The 22071-nt window shown below is 39.7% G+C and overlaps 1 protein-coding gene across 4 annotated transcripts in view; it reads right to left on the bottom strand.

Moving 5' to 3' along the window:
- Nucleotides 1–7514: 7514 nt before the first annotated feature.
- The window catches only part of CCNY (cyclin Y), a 214190-nt gene continuing 199633 nt past the window's right edge, over nt 7515–22071 (bottom strand). For 2 of the 4 annotated variants that reach the window (XM_054020973.1, XM_054020976.1), the window contains 2 exons: nt 21212–21374; nt 7515–9796 (listed from right to left, as the gene is read on the bottom strand). In XM_054020973.1, the coding sequence (XP_053876948.1) occupies nt 9680–9796; nt 21212–21374 (280 nt within the window). In that variant the 3' untranslated portion in view covers nt 7515–9679. Of the gene's footprint in view, nt 9797–14218; nt 14295–14320; nt 14401–21211; nt 21375–22071 lie in introns of those variants that run through there. The other 2 variants (XM_054020975.1, XM_054020974.1) reach the window with 2 other exon arrangements.

Below are 22071 nucleotides of genomic sequence, written 5' to 3'. Positions count from 1 at the left end.
TCAGCTTTTTAGAAAACCCAGTCCCATTTGTGGTGCTGGCCTTAGTTATAAAAATCTGGCCCTTGGTGGTGGTGGTGGTGGTGGTCACATTTCAGATACCAGTGCAATATCAATGCTTTCCAAACACAGAGGAATATTTGGTTCCTGCCCTGATGCTTTTACAATCTGGAAAGACAAAGAAAGGGGATGCAATGTACAAGTGATAAGGGTGATGAGAAACACACATCTTGTTAGTTTTTTAAAAAGATTATACACTCTAAATTCCTCCTCCTCCTCCTCCCTACACAATTCAGCCACTCATCTTTCTACCCACGCCAATTCCCAGGTTCGCTTATGTCTTTCCCATGGGCATCCTCTTCCCTTTTCTTCCTTTCTCCCCCTTAGATGCTGTTTTTATCTATTTATCTATCTAAAAGTGTGTGTGTGTGTGTGTGTGTGTGTGTGTGTGTGTGTGTGTGTGTGTGTGAGTGAGTGAGAGAGAGAGATCATTTTTTCCAAAGATCATTTTGCTGCTTTCCTTGAAACTTTTTATTAAGGCAAAGTTAAAATAAAACATTAATATACTTCATTGTACACTGCTTATTTGGGATCAGGTTAATATCTGAAGAACTTGGCTAACAATTCTGGCTTGCTGGCTGGAGAGCCCTTCTCCTCTGAGTGTGTTAGAAAGGCTGACCAAATTTCTAAACACCTACCGCTCTTTCTGGTGCTGCTCTTATGTATGTGGTGGTGTGAATGCTTTTTCATTATAAAGACAGTCCATATTTTATTATACCACAATTCTGTTCGGGGGTGAGAAAGGGGGAGAGAAGTCACATTTCCAGTAAGGTGCAATACAGCATCTAGCTGGTAACAATCAAAAAAGAATTTGTCAGTCTGTTTAAAATACACTTCCTTTCCTGGAGAATTAAATAAGTAAGTCAGGAGATCTCCAGAAAGTTGTCATTTTGGCCTAAGTCCCCTCCCTTTTCTATAGATGAGCACTGCAGTCACACTACCCCACTGGATTGCGACCTGGATGTGGTGGAGCGGTTTGAGTGTTCCCATGATCCTGAGAGCAATGCTGTTGGGAGTCTCGCACTCCTGGCAGGGTTGCCCCAGGCGGCACGGTCAAAGGTGCGGTTCCAGATGAATAGCGATCCAGTCCCCACCCTCCCCAAGTCCTCAACGGCAGAGCAGGTGGTTGAAGAGACGATTTCTCTCATTGGCTGTAAAGGCGGATGAAAGCTTGTTTTGGTTTCCTTGCCATTGGGGTAGGATCCTCATCCTGTCAAGCACCGTGTGAACGCAGGTGTGCAACAGTTTCCGCACATTAAAAGAATTAATGCACAAGTGTCTTCCATATTCACATCCAAGTCCTGTGGCGATTGGCTAGTGGCAATCAGAGCAGGACAGTGATGACTGGAGGCTCCTAATGATGGACTGGCACAGACTGGCTTTTAGATGGTCGTTTTTGCATTCAGACAGAGGCAGGAGTGGAACTTGGCAGCCGCAACCAGGACTGAACAGCCATTTTTAGGATCCACTTTGCTCACTCCGCATGGGGAGAGGGCTAGAAAAGGTGCCCTAACAGTCTGCCTTGTGTCCCCCCAAATGGATCACCTTACTGCGATTGAACAACGAAATTTGGAGCTTGAAACAGTCAAAGCTTGATGGACAACCTGAACAGTAACTGGCCAGAGCGAAGAACAGCAATCGTGGCCAGAGAACTCAGTAGACATGACATCCACATTGCTGCACTGAGTGAGACCCGATGTGCACAAGGACAGTTCAAGGAACAAGGTGGTGGTTACACTTTTTTCTGGAAAGGGGAAGGGGAAAAAGAACAATGAATCTACAGCATTCGTTTAGCTATCAACCAACTCTCCGAACTACCAGTCAGCATCAATGAACGACTCATGACCTGCCACTTTAAACTTGCCAAGAATCAGCATGCAACATTCAACAGTGCATACGCTTGACACTGATGATGAAACCGAAGAAGGATTTTATGCCAACCTTTACCAAATTATCTCCATCAACTCCTAAGAGGACAAGCTCATACTCCTTAGCTAATTTAACACAAGAGTTGGATATGACTCAGAGCTGTGGAAAGGCATGATTGGAAAGGAAGGAGCAGGCAAAACAAATTCCAATGAAATTCTTCTCCTGACCAATGCATGGAACGCAATCTAATTATCACAAACACCATGTTTCTCCAAAAGAATAAATATAAGACACTGTGGGAACACCCAGGCTCTAAGCATTGGCATCTGATCAACTATGTCATTGTCTGTGCTCATGACTGTGAAGGCGTTCACATCACCAAAGCAATGTCTGGTGCCAATGATTGTTAGACCACTGCCTTATCTGCGCCATCACTTCCATCAAACTTGCACCAAAACGACAAATGAGGAAGAAAGATTGGATGGAAGATCAACACTGAGAGTCTTAAAACCCAACTAAATGTGACCTTTTCCAGCAGTGCCTCACCAAGAAACTGATGAATATCAAAACCTAAATGGAGAGCCTTGAAGATCACTGGAAAGCACTCAAATCGGCCATCCAGGCTGTGTGTGAGGGAACACTGGGCTTCTCAACCAGGAAGCACCAAGACTGGTTTGATGAGAATCATCAGGAAATCCAAGACCTGACTGATCATAAATGCAAGGCCTTCTGTGCTTGGCAGAATGACATCAGTTCCAAAGAGAAGCAATACGTCCACCATCAACTCAAAGCAGAAGTTGAAAGGAAAACCTGTGGTGGGAGAAGAAAGCGAAGGAGATCAAACAACTCGCCAACACCCATGACATGCACGGATTCTTCAATGCTACCAAAGCCCTTTATGGTCCTAGCATCCAAGGACTAGCCCCCCCTCAGATCCAGGGATGGCGCCAGCCTCCTCAGGAACAACGAGCTGATCAATGCCCAATGGATGGAATACTTCAAAGATATCCTGAATCATGACTCCAACACTGAAAAAAGCATTTTTGACTTAATCCCATCAAGGATAACCTCAGAACCCCACCAACGTTCATAGAGGTAAAGAAAGTCAAACAAATAAAGAACAATAAGTTACTTGGACCTGATGTAATCCCCACTGAAATCTTCAAAGAAAGAGAAGAACTGGCTCACCAGCTTCACATCTTAATCCTCAAGATATGGCATTCAGAAGAAATCCCATTTTATTTTAGCGATTCCACGATCATGAACATCTTCAAAAAAGGAGACAAATCGGATTGTGCGAGCTATTGAGGAATTGCCCTGTTGTCCATCTCTAGAAAGATTCCTGCCACAATTCTCCTCAACTGACTGCTCCCCTTGGCTGAGGAAATCTGTCCAGAATTGCAATGCAGATTCAGAGTAGCAGCCGTTAGTCTGTATCCGCAAAAAGAACTGGAGTACTTGTGGCACCTTAGAGACTAATTTGTTAGTCTCTAAGGTGCCACAAATACTCCTGTTCTTAATGCAGATTCAGACTCTCTCAAAGTACCACTAACATCTTCACTGCCCACCAACTTCAGGAAAAGTGCCATGAGCGACATCAACCTCTGTACATGGCCTTCATCAACCTCACGAAAGCATTCGACCCCATCAATAGCGAGGCTCTGTGGAAAGTTCTTAAATTTGGATGTCTGCCAAAATTTGTTGCCATCTTCTGATTCCTCAATGACAAGTCTGTGATGGTCAACAGCAATGGATCTAAAACAGACCCCTTCCTACTTAAGACCAGAGTTAAGCAAGGCTGTGTCAGCAGTCCAACCCTTTTCTCCATCTTCTTTGCTGTTATCCTCATTGCTGACAACCTCCTCCAATACAGAATGGATGGCAAGCTCTTCAAGCTCATTCACCTCCAAGACAAAAGCTCTCTCTAAATCAGTCATTGAACTTCGATATGCAGATGACTGTGCCCTGTGCACCCACTCAGGCTTCAGATAAGGCATGCCATGGGAGGGTCAGTGAATGCTCCTGCCAAAGACTCTCTCACTCCAACATTTTTAATGTGCCATTATCATAGTATCTAGCCTAGGTGCCAGATATAGGAGTGAGGAAAAAACCCAAGGAGTCTAAATGGATCCTATGCTTTGGTTAAGCTGCTCAATTGGCAGAAAATTCTCTCCCCTCTCTCACTCGCCTTCCCTCCCTTCCACCCACCCTTTGTCACTCCGCTGGTATATCTAGACTTTGTTATTAACGGAAGTGAGCCATCCCTGTTTCCTTTCTGACTTAACGACTGGAGAAAATGTTTAATGCTTTTAAGGGGGCTGTCTTCCCCGCTGCACTCAGCTTCCCAACTGACATGGCAAACCAGGCTACAGCTATCAGCATGCAAACTTATCACACAGGGCATGAAATTTGTTCAACTTATTCCCAGCTGCAGCTAATCCTTATTCAAAGTATATGTTCGAAAGTTCCCCTATAATGGTGAAACTCAAATTCTGGGCTTATCTTTGACCTGCATAAGGCCTCAAGAAATGGGTCTTCTGCTTGCTTTTATTTGTAAAGAGATCTCATTGTAATGTGACAATGACCCAGCTGTTGTATTCAGAAAAAACCACCACCAGACATGCACATTTTGACATAGCACTAACAGGATGACTGATATAGCCAGTTGGCTTACTCCTACAGGTAAATAATTATGCCTACAGAAAAAAAGTGTAGTGAATTTATAGGCTTATGGTCATTAAAAAGTTAGAATCTGTTCTGTAGTAAAGCAGCTTTGCTCAGCTCCACACAAACATTAGAAAGGATTTTATTTTTAATAAGTTCATATTTTTGTATGCTCTACAATACCAGAGATATTGCTAAGGGAGAATGTACATGAAGAAATGCACTTAAAAAGAACAGAGTCAAATAATTAAGGGTGGTTATTATGAACTACAATGTTAGGTAGATTCATCATTGCAAGAAACAATTTATTCATACTGCTCTGTCAAGTACTTAGCTTGAATCGGTCTCCTACTGTTCCTGGCTCTCTTGAGGCTGCTTTCAGCTTGCCTGAGGATCTAGTAATGTTACAAAAGTAAACAGAAGTGCATTACCTGAGTTTGCACACTTGAGGAAAAACAAAATGCAGAGGAGCAGCTGCTCTACTGATATCAGAATTTCAGTCTTCTTGTTTTTCTTGAAGTCATACTGTAGATCTGTGCTATACACAAATGGGGGAGGGGGGGAGAGAATAGTTCAAGAGCTTGAAGCCTTTTAAAAGATAAGCTCTAGCTCAACCAGAAGATATGGTCTTGCTAAAGGAATTATTGAGTAAAATTCTAGGCTTGCTGTTAGGCAGGTCAGACTAGATGATTAGACTGGTAATTTCTGGCCTTACCATCTCTGCTTACAGTGTCTTCTTTTGTTTCTTTATGATCAGCTGCTTTTCTTCTTGAGCTTTCCATCTCCAGTAAAACTTATTTGCCCCTGACAATGGACATGGCACATCCTATGTCAGCACCTCAGTTCTATGCCAGTTTCAGCTCCCACCTCCTCTTCTGTGGTCTCTCCGGGATAGGCAAATAATGTATTTGGTGATATCCCTAAAGTCAGCAGGGGAGGGGGAGGGAAGCTGTTTCTTCAAGAGAAAGATACCTGTTGCCTTTTATGGCTCTGAACACTTGAAATGATTATGCTTAGTTTCTGTATGGATTCAAGTCCTGACACCCATGAACACATTTGGCTTTTCACATAAACACACTAGTCCTTTGCTTAAAAAAAAAATAATAGTGACACCATGAGGGATCAGCTCAAGACATGGGAAATGCTGGCATGCTTCGTAACAACCATAAATACATTTTTCCTCCAAGTGTTAAACTATTTAGATTAGAGGGATGGTGTGTATTGAATTCTATAAACTAGCCAGGCACTACTAAATTGTTAAGGTAAGAGCTGTTGGTGAATTCTCCATGATAAAACACAAACAAGAGATCAATTTAGTTCTGAGCAGGCATTTCCACCTGCAGTTTAGATGCATCATTAGAAAATGTAACATTTGTGAGCAATGTGTGACTGTAAAGAATTTCTGTTGCTTCATCTGTTAAGGCTTTGTTTTCTCAGGCTGTCTACTTTTGTATTTCTGTACCCCCTCCCACGTAATGCTATTTTCTGTAGATAGCCAAGATTGCCAGATATCACTTTGTCATCTGCCGCCGTACACACAAAAAAACTACACTAGGAAGCTCTTCAACTTCTGATGAGCTTTTTGCAACTTCTAGGCTATATGCCACATCCAAGGTCTATCTGGCATTAGTAAACAAAGCAGAGGATAAAGGAAGAAGTGTTCAAAAAGGAGAATGGCTGCACTAACAACATACATGTGGTTATTCAGGTCACTGGACCTTGAAATGTTATTTGAGTGTACCAGATCCAGGACATGCAGCCTCCGAGAGAGGCAGAAAATACCAACCAGTGACAAGTAGTCCAGGAATTTTCATATTTTTATTAACAGAAGGGGTGCAGGTGTGTATATATATATATTTGAAAAATCTGTAGGTCTTTTTGCTGCTAAACAGTTCTTTTCCATACAAATCTATTTACATATTGAGTCCAACATTTAAAAACTTAATAAAATAAAGCCTCAAGGAAGAGTGGTTACAAAAGGACAAATACAATGGCTGAAGTTATTCATCAACTGTAACACCAATTGCTTTTTAGAGAGGGAGGAATGGAGATGCCTGTTCTCAATGCAGTCTCTGGCTGTAAAAGGGTGCACAGAAAAACCATTACAAGATGTCTTTTATAAACATTTTCCCGATTCCCTCTGTTTAGGCTATAACGCAAGGGCCCATGGGCCCCAAACAGTGTATAATTCATTAAGACAGTGATAGTTGAGGAGGTCTTGTATGAAATCTCCAACTCCATTCTGTTTCTGATTAAGACAATAGCGAAATAATAAATCCAGAAACATCCCAGCAAAATTTTTAAATGATAAATTGATATTGTAGATGTTGAAAATAAATCCACAAAGCATTTGCATTGATAAAACACTGTTTGGCCTTTTTTGTTTGTTCTCTGAAAGAAGACTTCCCCCTCTCGTGATGATATTTGGGATCCAATGATATTTCAAAAACTACACTAACACAGTGTAATCCTAAATAATAATTCCATTTTTAATTACATGGAATTGAATACCTTTCAAACAAATTATACTCACTTAGATTTATTGATAAGTATTGTATCATTGTTTGGGTCTGTGGCAGACTTAGAACAAACCAAAACAGAAAGCAAAGCATTCCATAACCATTTGGGAAAGAAAAGTCCATCTAAGTGTAAGTGATTCCGACTGCAAAACTGAAACTAAAGAAAAAATACACAGAGCGGATTTTTTTTTTTTTTTTTTTAATTCTTAGTGCAAGAAACAACCAAGTTAATCACAGAATCAGTACTAATTAAGGATATGGAAAATTCTCCTATACAGAGGTAGAGTCCAGTGCACAAGGCTAAAACAATATTCAATAGTCTAAACGTGACTGAGCCGGGTTTTACGGAATCCACTTTTTTTTTAAATCAGACTGTATGTACATACATACAATAAATAGACTATACAATCTTTAAAGTAGTTTAATAAACTCCACAAAAATTATAGTAGATGCACTGAGATCTTTACATAGTTCAGCGTTCATCTCTCTATCACTGAAAAATATGGATAAAACTAATATTCCTGCTATAAAGTTAACAGAAAATTGCTTTGCAAAGGCTTGATCAAACAAATTGTTTTACAGATCTGTAAAACCTAAATTTATGCTTGGCAGGGATCTCAAAGTCCAAATGCTAGGAAAATGTCCCATTAGCTCTATTATGAATTGAGTTTCAAATGCTCTAATTTTTTTTTATTTTAAAGAGTGGTCTTTACATTCAATGTTCAAGGAAAAGAAAGGGACCTGGGTACTCACAGTTCTGATGCATTGGCACAATGATAAAGGATGAGAATTAGATTACTTTTAATGCCCTGAAAGACACTAAGAACATTTATGTTTCATACTATACATATCACATTAGAATATTAACAGAAAACTCTGTTTGGTATTAGTACTTCAATCCTTTCAGTGCCTCTCCACTTTCAAGGCATCTGATCAGCATTGCACTGGGGGTGGAATATGTATCCATGAGCCCGTATGTCTGCTATAAGCCCTTGGGGCTTAATAAAACTAATAGGGACTCTTTATCGTTTACTGTCTGAAGTAGTGCATAAAGCAAGTCAAATACAGGAAGTCTGCTGCTATTCACTTCAAGGAAACTTGCAAAAAAATTCAGGGAACCCAGATTTTTCAACTGTATCTTTCTAAAATGTGCAAAAAATCTTCATAAAATCAGACACCCACAAGCATTAGAGCAAACAAATGTTTTTACACAGATACATTATTTGATATAAAAGGTTCTTGTGTCTCTCATGAGGGAATAGGCATGGTAAGAGAAGGGAACCAATAACAACAGAAGAGTACAATAATCAACATAGCAGAAAATGGTCTTCACAGTTTGAATTTTGTTTAAATTTCTGAAAGCACCTACACTGAAAAATGAAAGGGTTTATTTTATTTTATTTTTTTTAAAATTCGATCTACCTGTGACAAATACCTTGGTAAAGATTAACATTCTGCTCTTCTATGGACCTTTTCACTGGAACAATTTTTTTTTTAAAGTTTTTTATTTTATACAAACAAACTTTGATTTAAAGTAAACATATAAAAATTGAGGCTATTGCTTGCAACAATGGACCTGGAGGTGAAGGAATGAACTAGTTGGCCTATACAAAAAAAACCTCTCTTTTATATAATGAATTCTTCTAAACTTCTAATGCTATGAAAATTTGCAAAAAGGACTACAAGATCTGATGGAAATTTCAACAATTTGGCCCAAGTCTCATCATTGAATCCTCCCAACAATCCTGTCTTTATATTAAGGAAATATAAATGATTCTAGGAAGGCACACACACCTACATATACTATAAATAAAATAATCATGAAATTACGAATGATCATCTGATCTTGGTATAAACTTTTGGTTCAGCACTATGGTCAAGTTATATTTTTAAGTACAATAAAAGGCATATAAAACATAACATATGCATAATGATTATGAAGAATAATGCAAATAAGTCAAACCACGGAGAAAAGTGCAATGAAAAAACCCACCAATACTATTTATTCAGAGGTTTGTGCTACTGTAGATACAGACTTTGTATTTGCTGCTGTGCAGAAGAGCTGGAAAAATAACCCAAAGAAGCAGTAAAAAAAAAAAAAAAAAAAAAAATACTAAGGAGAATAATTTAAGATGAAATAATTCAACTCCATTCCTATAGTGCACAGCCAAACTTATCGTGTGGTTTGGTTTCATGCCGTCATTTCTGCTGAAGAGTACAGCATATTAAAAAAATGGCACAGTCCCCTAATCTCTTTCTGCCTCTCCTCCATTTTTTTTGTTTTGTTTCCTCTTCCAAGCATTTGACTAGCTGTTTCCTCACAAAAAGGGTAACGCTGTGAGGAACAGTGACAAAGAGAGTTGCTTTCAATCTCCTTTCCTGTATACTGTAATGATTTCTCCTTCCACTCAATTTTTTATTCTTATGTGCTACACAAGGGGGAGGCACTGTAAAGGCAGCTTGACGGATCTAAAAGTAAAAACCCCAAAGTCTTGTCTTTCCCCCATTACACTCCAAAAAATTTGGATGGATGAAACAGTCCTTCTGTCGAAATATCCCAGACTCCATTGTTAGGAGATGATGGCAGGGGACCATCTAACCACAGTCAGATTGTCAGCACTAACTGACCGTTTCTTTGTAGATTTCCTGAAGTCTTTATACTTGTCTTCACACAAGCGAGAGATGGCCTGAGGATGAAAAGGGGAAGAAAGGTCAGGCCCTCTGGCAAGGTCAAAGAGGCCACCACTACACAAATAATACAACCACATAGTGCTATTTTTTATATATAGGCAGGATTACCATGTGGCAGGACTACCATGTGTCACTTTATGAAGCAATGCAGATAAGACTCTTAAAAAAATAATCTTTTGACACAGTCCATTCCTCTGGAAAAGGATAAACACATTGGGAAGTTCCACTGTCTACAGTGTTAACTTTTAAAGGTTAACAGAGACCCACACAACCTTTTTCTGCACTAGGAAATGTAATCCTAGTTACACCATTAAAAATCTAATTGAATGAATTGACAATGCTTACCCACTCACTGCAGACTAAGCTAAATTGTGCTTGGCATCATGTCAGCTAGTCATGGGTGAACACTACTGGAGTGAGGAACTACCCCATGACTAGCTATCATGATGCTGAACCTCCTTCTCCTTGTCTACACTGACCAGTCAGTCCTGGTCATCATCATGTCCCCAGACTCTCTCTATTTTTTTATTTAAGAAAGATCTAGAGTAAATCATGGTACAATTTCATAGTGGAGCTGGGCTCCAAGAGAGAAACATTTCCCTTTTTTTACAGTATTCAAACCATCTTCAGCTTGGAATGCTTGTATGTGAGCTTTTAAGTAATTCAAAATCGGTCAACGATTCCTGAATTTTGAGTTTGATTAAAAAACCAAACTTTTTGACATAAAATTAAATGGAAAAAATTCAGGGTATTTTTGTGACTGAAGATTTTGATTATTGAAAAAAAAAAAATCTACAAAAACTGAAAAATGTCTATGAAATTTTTACTGGATTTTCAACAAGATTTACTGAAAAGTAATATTTATACTCAAAATAATCTTAATAGTACCAAAGAGAGAGTGATGATTAAAACTCAAGTGTTTTGAATTGCACCTAATGAAGAGGAAAAAAATTAGTCTTTTAAAATGTGGCTGTCTCCAAACATCTTGGGCCTAGTTCTCCTCCCACCTACACTGGTTTTACAGGATCTAAACTCTATCGACTTCAATGAAGTTACATCAGTGAAAATTTGTGGGGGAAGATTTAGGGTCCTTGACTTGATACAACATCCATCTTCCTGATGCTGTCACTGCTTTTAGTTAGGTTTGGTCTTCCTGATCATTTTATCAAGGAATAAGATGTGTTTGGGTTCAGACAAAGGCCTTTTCCCAGCCTGTGGAATACGCCTACACTTTCAGCCTCAATCTAATTCTTTAATAAAGTAAAATATTTTATTCGGTGAAAAAGTATAGAAGAAGCCTTAGACACATTTATTAAATAAATGCTAACCTTATTTTGGAGCACAGGAAACAGTTTTTTCTTATTTTAGATAATTTACTATTACAAGAAAGACGTTTTCTACATGACAAATGCTCTGTTGGAGGATTTACTCGATCGCTCTGAGAGCCGAAATGTATCAGCTTATTTGAAGAATCACGGGATCTTTTTATGAAACACAATGATAATGCATCATTCCTTCATTTCAGGAGACACAGGGTCCTGTTAGCTAGTTAATTTATATAATCAGTGGAAGAAAATACAGACGATATTAAAGAATAATTTAATTCAGAAGAGACCTTGTATACACAAGAAAATTTAACATCCTTTAAAAAGAAGTCCAAAGATTATTCTAGTCTCAAAATTCCTTGAGACTCATTAGAGCAGCTCTGGAGGCAGATGGTTTCATTCACTTTGTCCTTAGCCAACTTTAGAATGAATGCATGTGACAACACAACAGAGTATGCCTGTGGAGGGACTATAAGATTATACAAATTTTAAAAAATTTAACTCCAGAACTGGTTTACAACACTTTTTTTCTACATTCAGGGTCAGGATTGTAGCTGGTGAGCAGGGCACACAATAATCGGGCACCCAGTCCTCCATACTCTCCAAATACATGATAAATGTTGGGGAAGCCATGCAGAGCTAAGGTTCTGCATTCTGATGCCAAGCACCAGGTTTACATGCAGAGGCCCTGATTCAGGAGCATTAAGAGCTGTCCAAAATATCAATGTTTTTCTGAATCAGGGCCAGAGACAGCAGTGGCAGACAAAACGTAAAGGCATCTTTATCTCTTCCATTAAAGTTGTGGGGAGCCAGTACCTAAAGAAGGGAGCCAAAGATAGGTAGTCAAGAGGGAGAATAAGGAGATTGGAGAAAAGGGGCAGGGAAATGACTGAGGAGCAAAGGAAACGGGAGGGGGAGATCACAGGTGATGCCATGGCAGAAGGACATTGTACATGAGCTCTGTCTCCTGTTTTGTTTTACTTGACAAAATTAAGTTGTTGGAAGAACGTGGTGAGACTTCTCCCCCTCTGAAATGCCTGAGAATAAGGAAAGAGATTGTTCAGGCTTAAAGTCTCGTGATCCAAGGATGCATCCATCCTTTGACTTCTACACTCCCTATCTCTCTGAAAGACAAATCGCTGCAAAGCAAATACTTGAAATAATTACGTGAGAAATGGGCCACCCGGGAGAGGATGTCATAGAGTCATAAGGTCCCAGGACCAGAAGGGAGGGACCATTGTGACCATATAGTCTTATCTACTGTATAACACAGGCAATGGAACTTCTCCAAAACAATTCCTAGAGCAGAGCTTTTTGGGGAAAAAAACATCCAATCTAGATTTAATAATTGCTAGTGATGGAGAATCCACAACCACCCTTGGTAAATTGTTCCAATGGTTAAATTATCCTCACTGTTAAAAACTGACACCTTATTTCCAGGTTGAATTTGTCTAGCTTCAAATTCTAGCCTTTGGATTGTGTTATACCCATCTGCTCCACTGAAGAGCCCATTATCAAGTATTTGTTCCCCATGTAGGTACTTATAGATTATGATCAAGTCACCTCTTAACCTTCTCTTTCTTAAACTAAATAGATTGATTTCTTTCAGCCTGTCATTATAAAACGTGTTTTCTAATCCTTTAATCATTCTTATGGCCCTTCTCTGAACCCTCACTCATTTATCAACTTCTTGATAAATCTTCTTCAATTGTGGGTACTAGAACTGGACACAGTGTTTCAGCCCAGTGCCAAATACAGAGGTAAAACAACCTCTTTGCTCCTATTTGATATTCCCCTGTTTAGCAACCGAGGATTGATTAGCCCTTTTCACTACAGAATCACAATGGGAACTCATGTTCAGCTGATTATCCATTGTGGCCCCAAATCTTTTTCACTGTCTTCCAGGATAGAGTCCTCCATCTTGTAAGTATGGCCTACACTTTTCCCCCCTATATTTATACATTTACATTTAGCCAATATTAAATCTCTTATTGTTTGCTTGCACCCAGTTTACGAAGCAATCCAGATAGTTTTGTATCAGTAACCGGCTCTCTTCATTATTTACCACTCCCCCACTCTTTGTGGCGTCTGCAAACTTTGTCAGTGGTGATTTTATGGTCTCTGACAAGTCCTTGATAAAAATATAAAATAGAGTAGGGTGAAGAACTGATCCCAGTGGGACCCCACTAGACATACTCCCACTCTGTGATGATTCCCCTTTTACAATTATGTTTTGAGACCTGTCATCTAGCCAAGTTTTAATCAATTTAATGTGAGCCACGTACATTTTGTTTTTTAATCAAAACGATGTGAGGTACAAGCTCTACAGATGTCTAAGTCTACTACATCAACACTAGTACCTCTCTCAATCAAATTTGTAATCTCATAAAAAAAAAAAAGATACCCAATTAGTTTGACAGGGTCTATTTTCCATTAACCCACATGTACGAGTCTGTGGCCCATCTTATAGTTCCCTCTTCTGGCTGGACCCTGGCTTGCTCTTGGTGAGCCAGCACCCTCCCCCGGGGAACTCTGCCTGGAACCGTCTCACCGAGTCCAGGGAAGGCAGTTTCCAGTAGGGTCAGTCATGTTTTCTTTTTATTTTATTTCAAGCCTCAACAAAACGAGATCAAAACTTCCCTAAGTCTGTCCCTCACCCCCTGTAAGTTCATCAACCCATATGTTATGGCTCTTACCTCAGAGCCTTTTTGATAATAGGACTTTGCACTGTCTGTTTTCTGTCCGTTTTGTTTCTGGGAGCAGTAACTCCAGCCTCTGGCAGGTATTGTAGCTCTCCCTCTCCATTTCCTGCTCTTCCTTTTATGAGGATCAGCCAGGTAAGCTGCAGGTCTTTTTCCCAGGTGCATTGGGTGGGACTAATCAGCCAGCCAGTCAGTCAGCTGCTGGCCTCTGACCTCAGTTCAGCGATATCCCTTATACCTTCACACCATGTTGACTGACATTCTTTATATCACCCTCCTTTAATTCTTTATTAATGGGGTCCCAAATCAGCAACTCAGGTATCTTGCCTCCATACATCAAAACTATAAGTAGTTTTCAACAAAATTATCTCAAGACAGTAGAGAAAGTCACCTTTCTGTGGTCTGCAGTGCATCACAAGTTATCCTTACTGATGAAAATAAAATCTTGACATACAAATTGGGGTCTGCTGGAAACAAGATGCATGTGTAAAATCTCTGCCCACCTGACATTTCTGAAAGGAATTATTTTTGCCAGAAAACTCTTATTTGTTGCTTGCCAAGACATTTGCCATTCTAAAAAAAAAAAAAAGACAGGCAAATACTTGTCTTCCCTTCCCCATCAGTTTGAAACTATTTTGAAATGTTCTGTTTTCTATACTTCCGGTGCTTTTGCCCCTTATATAACTGGCTCTGTAGAAATCTGCAAACATGAACACAGCAAAACGAGGTTCTTCTCTCTCCTAGTGCACCTGAGCAGAACATTTATATAAAACAACACTGTATAACCCAAGTCACTTATAGGTCCTTAGTAAGAATGAGATTCAGGTTATGAGACCTTTTCCGCATTTTATATCAAATAGAAACCAAACGGACTCAAAATATTTACAGCACAGTTTCAAAACCAAATACAGGAAATAGTTTTACCATGGCAAAAGATTGGCTTGGAAAGTAAGAGAACCTGAGATGGAGCGCTCAGCCATTTGCTTGCCAAATCAGTCCATAATCCTTAGCAACCCATTATTTAGCTAGAGGAATTAATTACTTCAATACTGTCCATTTGATGGGAATATTTCTGTCCTAGCTTTCTGTCAGATAAGATGAAAACTGGGTTGGAATGGATCCTACTAATATTTTGCATCCTTGTTCTCATGTGAGAATTCTCATTGATGTGCAACATGACAAGGATTTTAACAATCTTGTATTTAAATGAAGTTTTTCATATTTGGGAGGAGTTACAAAATCAACATTGGAGGCCACTTTGTCAAGTTTCCGCCGAAGTAAAATCCATTTTGGCTTAGAAACCTAAAGCATTCCTACTCAGGGTAGGAATAAATGGTCAGTTTTCAGAATGGAGAGAGGTAAATAGCAGGGTCCTCAAGGAATCTGTACCAGAGCAGTGCCGTTCAATATATTTATAAATGATCTGGAAATAGGGGTAAACAGTGACATGGTGGAAGTTTGCAGACAATACAAAATTGCTCAAAATATTTAACTCCAAAGTAGACTACAAAGAGTTACAAAAGTATCTCTCAAAACTGGGTGACTGGGCAATGGGATGGCAGATGAAATTCAATGTTGATAAATGCAAAGTAATGCACATTGGAAAACATAATCCCAAGTATACTTAATAGGAAAAGGTACAAATAAGGGTGACAAAAACGATCAGGAGTATGGAACGGCTTCCATATGAGAAGAGACTAAAAAGATTGAGACTGCTGAGCTTGGAAAAAGACAGCTAAGGAGGGATATGATAGAGGTGTATTAAATCATGAATGGTGTGGAGAAAGTTAATAAGGAGATGTTATTTACCTCATCACATAACACAAGAACCAGGGGTCACCCAATGAAATTAACAGGCAGCAGGTTTCAAACTAACAAAAGGAAGTACTTCTTCATACAACGCACTGTCAACCTGTGGGACTCGTTGCCATGGGATGTTGTGAAGGCCAAAAGCATAACTGGGTTCAAAAAAGAATAAAGATAAGTTCACGGAGGATAGGTCCATCGGCAGCCATTAGCCAAGCTGGTCAGGGACGCAGCCCCATGCTCTGGATGTCCCTAAGCCTCTGAATGCCAGATGCTGGGACTGGAGGATGGGGAAGGATCACTCAACAACTGCCCTATTCTGTTCATTCCCTCTGAAGAATCTGGCATTGGCCACTGTTGGAAGACAGGATACTGGGCTAGATGGACTATTGATCTGACCCAGTATGGCCATTCTTACGTACTATATACAAAAGAAAAGTATTGTCCTTGCATTAATTCCAAAATAACTTGTATTCAGGAAGGCAACAATTTTCTTCAGACAAGGCATTTAATATTTAATCTGTTCTATCCACTAGCAAAATTAACACTGATTTCATGAGGGTCTCAGGGGACATACAAACCTTCGTAATAATTGATGTTTTGTAAAATTTAAGTTCACTTTGGAAATAAATTTCAGAAATGGAATAAGAAGAATTTCCAATAAAGATTAAGAGATTGGAAAGTTAGGGTTTAAATTTATATTTTAATTATATAACATCCTAGAACTTGCAGTTACATTTCTGTTGATCTAAGAAATTTAATCCTCTTCTACAAAATCTTCATTTTCTATTAACTTTTAATGTCAGGTTTTTGTAATAGGATTATGTATTCAAACAGATGCCTTCTGTAAAAAGAGCTCTGTAACACTGTCACATGATTTACAAGATAATAGATTGTCTTTTATTGGGCCTGGTTGTAATGCACGTGATCAGCCAGGAACATTCTCTCCAGTGTTATAAATGTACACACTTAATCAAGGTTTATGATTCTGGACAAGATGTTGTCATTGGTAGGAAAAAAACCCGCAAAGCTGCCAGTGCAAATTTGGGCTGCAAATCACTTGCAGTGCAGTGAGGAAATACTTCCAATCAGGGCCGGCTCTAGGATTTTTGCCGCCCCAAGCAAAAACAATTTTGGCTGCCCCCCCCTTCCCCGTTTTTTTCTTATCCCACCCCCGGCCCCGCCTCAACTCTGTCCCTTCCCCAAATCCCCTGCCCTGCCTCCTCCCCCCAAGCTCTCAAGGCTAAGAGGGAGGGAGGGGGAGATCCCAAGTGGCCGCGGCGCGTGAAACAGCTGATTCGTGCGCCGCTGCTCCCCCTCCCTCCCAGGCTCTCAAACCCGGGAGGGAGGGGAGATCCTGAGCGGCTGCGGTGCGCGAATCAGCTGTTTTGTGCGCCGCGGCAGCTCAGGATCTCCCCCTCCCTCCCAGGTTTGAGAGCCTGGGAGGGAGGACGAGCAGTGGCGCGCGAGCGGCAGCAGCGGAGGTGAGTTAGGGCGGCCGGGGCACATTTTTAGGGGCGGCATGGCCCGTGCCAGAATGCAGCCCCTAAAAATGTGCCGCCCCAAGCACCAGCTTGTTTTGCTGGTGCCTAGAGCCGGCCCTGCTTCCAATTCTCTAAGGCTCTGCTGACACCAATTTGGGAATGAATGCATGCAAATTTGGTCACCTCATTACCAGAAAGAATTTGACATACTGGAGGGAGTTCAGATATAACACACACAAAAAGCAAAACAAAAACAAAAACCCCTCCAAACAAAACCAAAGAACAGCAGTCTGGAAAGGACTGATGTTTGAGGAAATAAAAAAAAAAAAAAAAAAAAAAAGTTAAATATATTTGTTAGTCACGTTTTCTGAGCCAAAAAGCAGCCAGGAAACACTTTGGGCCCCAAGAAGCTAGTTACAGAGGGGCTCTCCTTAATTTGGGGAGAACTAGAAATGGAAAGAAGAATCTCTGCCTATCAAAAATGCATCTTCCTGGTCCAGAAAACTTTGTAGTCAGCAGCTAGTAGCCAACCTCTACTTCTGCAACAGGAAGCTGGGGCAGGGGTGGAGGGAATGTAAGACGCACCACTCTGTTCGTAGGTTATATCCCTTTCTCCTACCCTCTCTCTGTCAGGTATATCTAGACTAAGTTCTTCAAGGCAGACAGTTTACTTCTCTATGTAAAATGCCTAGCACAATATGGCCCTGTTTTTATCTGGTTCCTAGACAGTTCAGTAATACAGGTAATCAAGCATTTACATAAAATGCATCAGTTAAGTTTGGGATGCATCCCAAAGAATTCTCTCGCTCAGTTTTTCCAAAATCCTTAGTGTTGAATTGGGCGTAGTGCTATGATCATGGACTAGAATTGGGTACAGTGCTTTGCAGACTCATTCAAAATTACAAAGCCTGACTGAATGTGAGGCAACAAAAATCCACAACTATTTGAATGGTGTAAACGATGACGAAGAAGAATTTTTTAGGTTGCTGCATAGGAATATAACTAGGTGGGTAACAGGAGGAAATTGAGAAACAGAAGATTTAGGCTGGGTATCTCGAAAAGCTTCCTGGAACTAAAGTCAATTAAGTTGTGAAAGAATCTCTCAAGAGAAGTGGTAAAAGCCTCAACATTTGGCATAGTTAAAATTAGACTGCAAAACATATTAGAAGATGCGCTGTAAGGAACAATCCTGCATTGGCAGATACACTGTCTGGATGATTTAACCAAATGTTAAAGGTCCCACTTCTACCTCCTATGACTGCATACAATAGGAAACAGTATAGATTCTCGGCCAGAAGACCACTGAATAGATTGGTTTGACTGTTACCTTCAATCTGACTGTGGCCTACCAATATCCCGTACCTTGGCAAGAAAAATCTATTTTAATTTTATCATTGAAACACAAAGCCTCTACTCAGTGTCAAATTGTGGATATATAAAATATGGCGAGATATTCTACTCCAGAAATTCCATCAAGTATTAATGATTCAGACATGTTTTTAACCTCATGGATTTTCTCAAAGACAGGTTATTGTTGATGGATCCTATCCAGCCTTTGCATTTGATGATGGATTTCACTTTACAAATTCCTTTCTCTGTTTTTTTTTTTTTCTTCATGGCACATGAAGTATTTGTAAGAAGAGCACAGGTTTTACCCTAGCAGATCTGATATTCTTGCTTCACAAACACACACTAGACATTATTATAGTATAAGTTACTCTGGTGCCGCCTACCTTTGCATTGTATTATAGTTATTGACATTGGCAGTACCACTTTTCTTTAAAAGATTGAGAAAAACAAAATCTGTCACTAAGGAACAAGTTGCTTTATTTAAATCTTAGAATTGAATAAGCATGTTTCTATTTTCATGGTCAATCATTCTATCGGGGGGGGGAGGGGTACATATTAACTATTAACGTGCTGTCTATAATCACAGACTTTATTCCTTCTCTCACAACATATTAGGCAAGCTCCTCAGCTGTTGCTCCATTGATTTCAGGTTACACAACCTGCAGATTGGCTCACTGATTTAACACAATGCTCACAATCTTGGCCATGGCTGAGACGTAAACAACACACTTAGGTCAGTGGTGCAGCAATGACTTTAAGACACCTTTACTGATTCTTGGCTGGCTATATGTTGGGCTCATCCCTGCGAATAAGTTAGAGCAGAATAAAGACTGATGTAAATTACATTGTTTACCAATGTCTCCAAGGGACTATTATGGCAGCCAGGGACTGTCAAGCAGCGGGGAAGCATCAGTCACGTCCCCCTTTTCCCAGTCACAGGATGTGGGCATAGTCTAAGAGCCATTACACCAGGTCTACATCACTGTAGGGTCCCTCTTCTCTGCGTTGGTCTTCCTGTGACCAGCTATACTGCCTTAGAGCTGCTTTGCACCTCCACTGCAAATCAGCCCAAATACATGTATTATTAAGTTTGCTATCTTTTTGATCTTATTCTATTTATCTTTTAAGCATGCATTTTCCTCAGTAAGTACAAATTAATTCTTGATCGGCTTTTAGATAAAGAGAGAATAAGAAATCATCCATAAATGCTAAGAGACTATGAGCTGCCTCTGTTATGCGGATGTGTTTATAATGCTTCAACTCCCTCTCTTTTTATAGAGTTTATTAAGTATTTTCTTTTCTGGAGTCTGTGAGAACAGTCATAAGCTTATAGTCAAAATGAAAAAGGCTTTATCCAGATCTTTTACCTTGTGTGTGATACAGACATGGGCAACCTCTTCCACTAAATTCTCCCCTACATTTTTCTATGCAAAAAACTAATTGACATTAGTTCAAAACATTATAGAGCTCATTATCAGAAGTAGATACCTAAAAATTTAACACAGCTATCTTTCTACACATATGATTAGTATCTTGACAGTATTTTCATACTTTTGAATCACTAGTGTAAATAATTTTGTACAAATTAGTGTGGCCTGTTATCTAGGGAACAGTTATATTGTCAACTAGAGCTGGCTCAGACATTTTGACAAATTTTTCAATGAAAACAGAAATGAAATTTTGCTAAAATATTCACGAATTCTCTCCCCATTACTTTTCAACCACCCCAATTCCCAGTGCGTCTATTAATTCCTTGTGTGACCTGGATAAATCAATTAATAGTTTGTGGCTCAGTTTTCCCTTCTGGAAAATAGGGATAGTAATGCCTGAATATTTCTCAGGAGCACGGAGAGTCTGAAGGCAAGGAAAGCTTTGAGATCCTCAGATAAAGAGCTTCAGGTGCAAAGCATAGTATTCTTAAGGGAAATTAAGACTGGTCAGCAATCAATGGCAGATTTCAAATTAGCAGCAACATGTGTACATTTTCATGTAATGACGTTAATGACATTTTAAAACCTTAAAATCAAAGGGTCAAGAAATATTCCTGCAAAATATTGAGCTGGTCTGATGTCCCTAAACACCATGCACATCAATGAGAATTTAGGATGCTCCGCACTTCACAGGATCAGGCCCCAGGACACATTCAAGTATTCTTATAAATCAGGTCCTGTAAGAATGTATCTTAAGGTCTGACAATTTAATAGCAAAATGAGCTTGATTCTCCTCTCACACTAATGAGATTAAGGAGTAAGCCAATTGAAATCAATGGAGTAACGAGAATGAGGCAGATGTACATAGAATGGGAATTTCCATAAGCACTTGTCAGTATCCAGATCATTACAAATATGTAGAATGAAAACAGGTTGTATGCAACCAAAAGGATCAGTAAAAACTGGTTGTCTAACAGCTGATCTTTGACCAAAGGTCAGTGTAAAACATACTGTAAAACTTGAAGTTGTTTTCTGATGGTCAGTTAACATAACCACTAACATTTCACTGCATTGAAACCAGTCTACAAGAGTTGAAAAAAAAAATACAAACCAAACCAAAAGGTGAAGCACATTTAGCCCAAAAAATGTGCACAGAGCCACAAAAAATGGCACTTGCAGAACAGCACTTGTGGTCAGTAATACCACTTTGGGTTCATGAGATTCTGATTTTCCACCAACGATAGTCTGAACAAAAAACACTCCAAGATGTCTCATCAGCTCTCAACTCCGCAACATGAAGGGAAACCATCTTACCTCAAGTTTATATGCCCTTTCCCTGCTGAGGGGCTCCAAAGGAAAGCTCAGGTTATTCGCTTCTGCCAGGGAACGCAAATCAAAATAATACTTGGCATAAACACTGGAGGGAACATTAATGTTGAACTGCAACAACTCAAGAAACTGGCGCTCCAGCTCATTCCTGTTAACGAGAAAATAAATGTAAAAATACATTTTAGACTCCCGCCACCACCTGAGTATACTTTACATCAAACTACAACAAATTGAACCAAGTACATGTCTTACTCCTGGGAGAGAATAAAACTAGTTTCAGTTTGTCACAGACTTCTCTTACACGTGCTGGGACAAGTCTAAACCATGGTTTTTCTGAAAAATTATTTACCTCGTTTCAGCTTCCACTATCATTCTTTAATTATTCAGGAAAAAATTAGTTCCCCACCATTCCCAGTCTCTTTTATGGATGCTTCCAATCAGAGCAAATGAGGTTACTTTCCCCCTATACATGTAAGCAAAATTCATACTGGGCAACAATAAAACAAGACAGATTTGTTTACCAACATAACTGTCAGTAATAGACACTATTATTGATATTCCCACACAAAATACTTTGTAAAGTCTGAGTTATCGTTGTCTGACTGTATCACACACCAAAAACGAATGGAAATAAGCCAGTAAATCAGTGGTTTTCAACCTGTGGTCCATGGAACCTGGCCGTCCGCGGATTATGTCTAAGGGGTCCGTGTAAGACTGTTGTTACCATAGAGCAGTGGTGCACAACATGGGGTCTGTGGACTCCTGGGGGTCCGCAGATTACGTCTAAGATTTCCATAGGGGTCCGCACCTTCATTCGAAAATTTTTAGGGTTCCACAAATGAGAA

Source organism: Malaclemys terrapin, chromosome 2 (assembly GCF_027887155.1).
Source record: "Malaclemys terrapin pileata isolate rMalTer1 chromosome 2, rMalTer1.hap1, whole genome shotgun sequence".
Taxonomy (NCBI): domain Eukaryota; kingdom Metazoa; phylum Chordata; order Testudines; family Emydidae; genus Malaclemys; species Malaclemys terrapin.
Note: the sequence above shows the minus strand (reverse complement) of the source record. Positions and strands in the feature narration are given on the sequence as shown.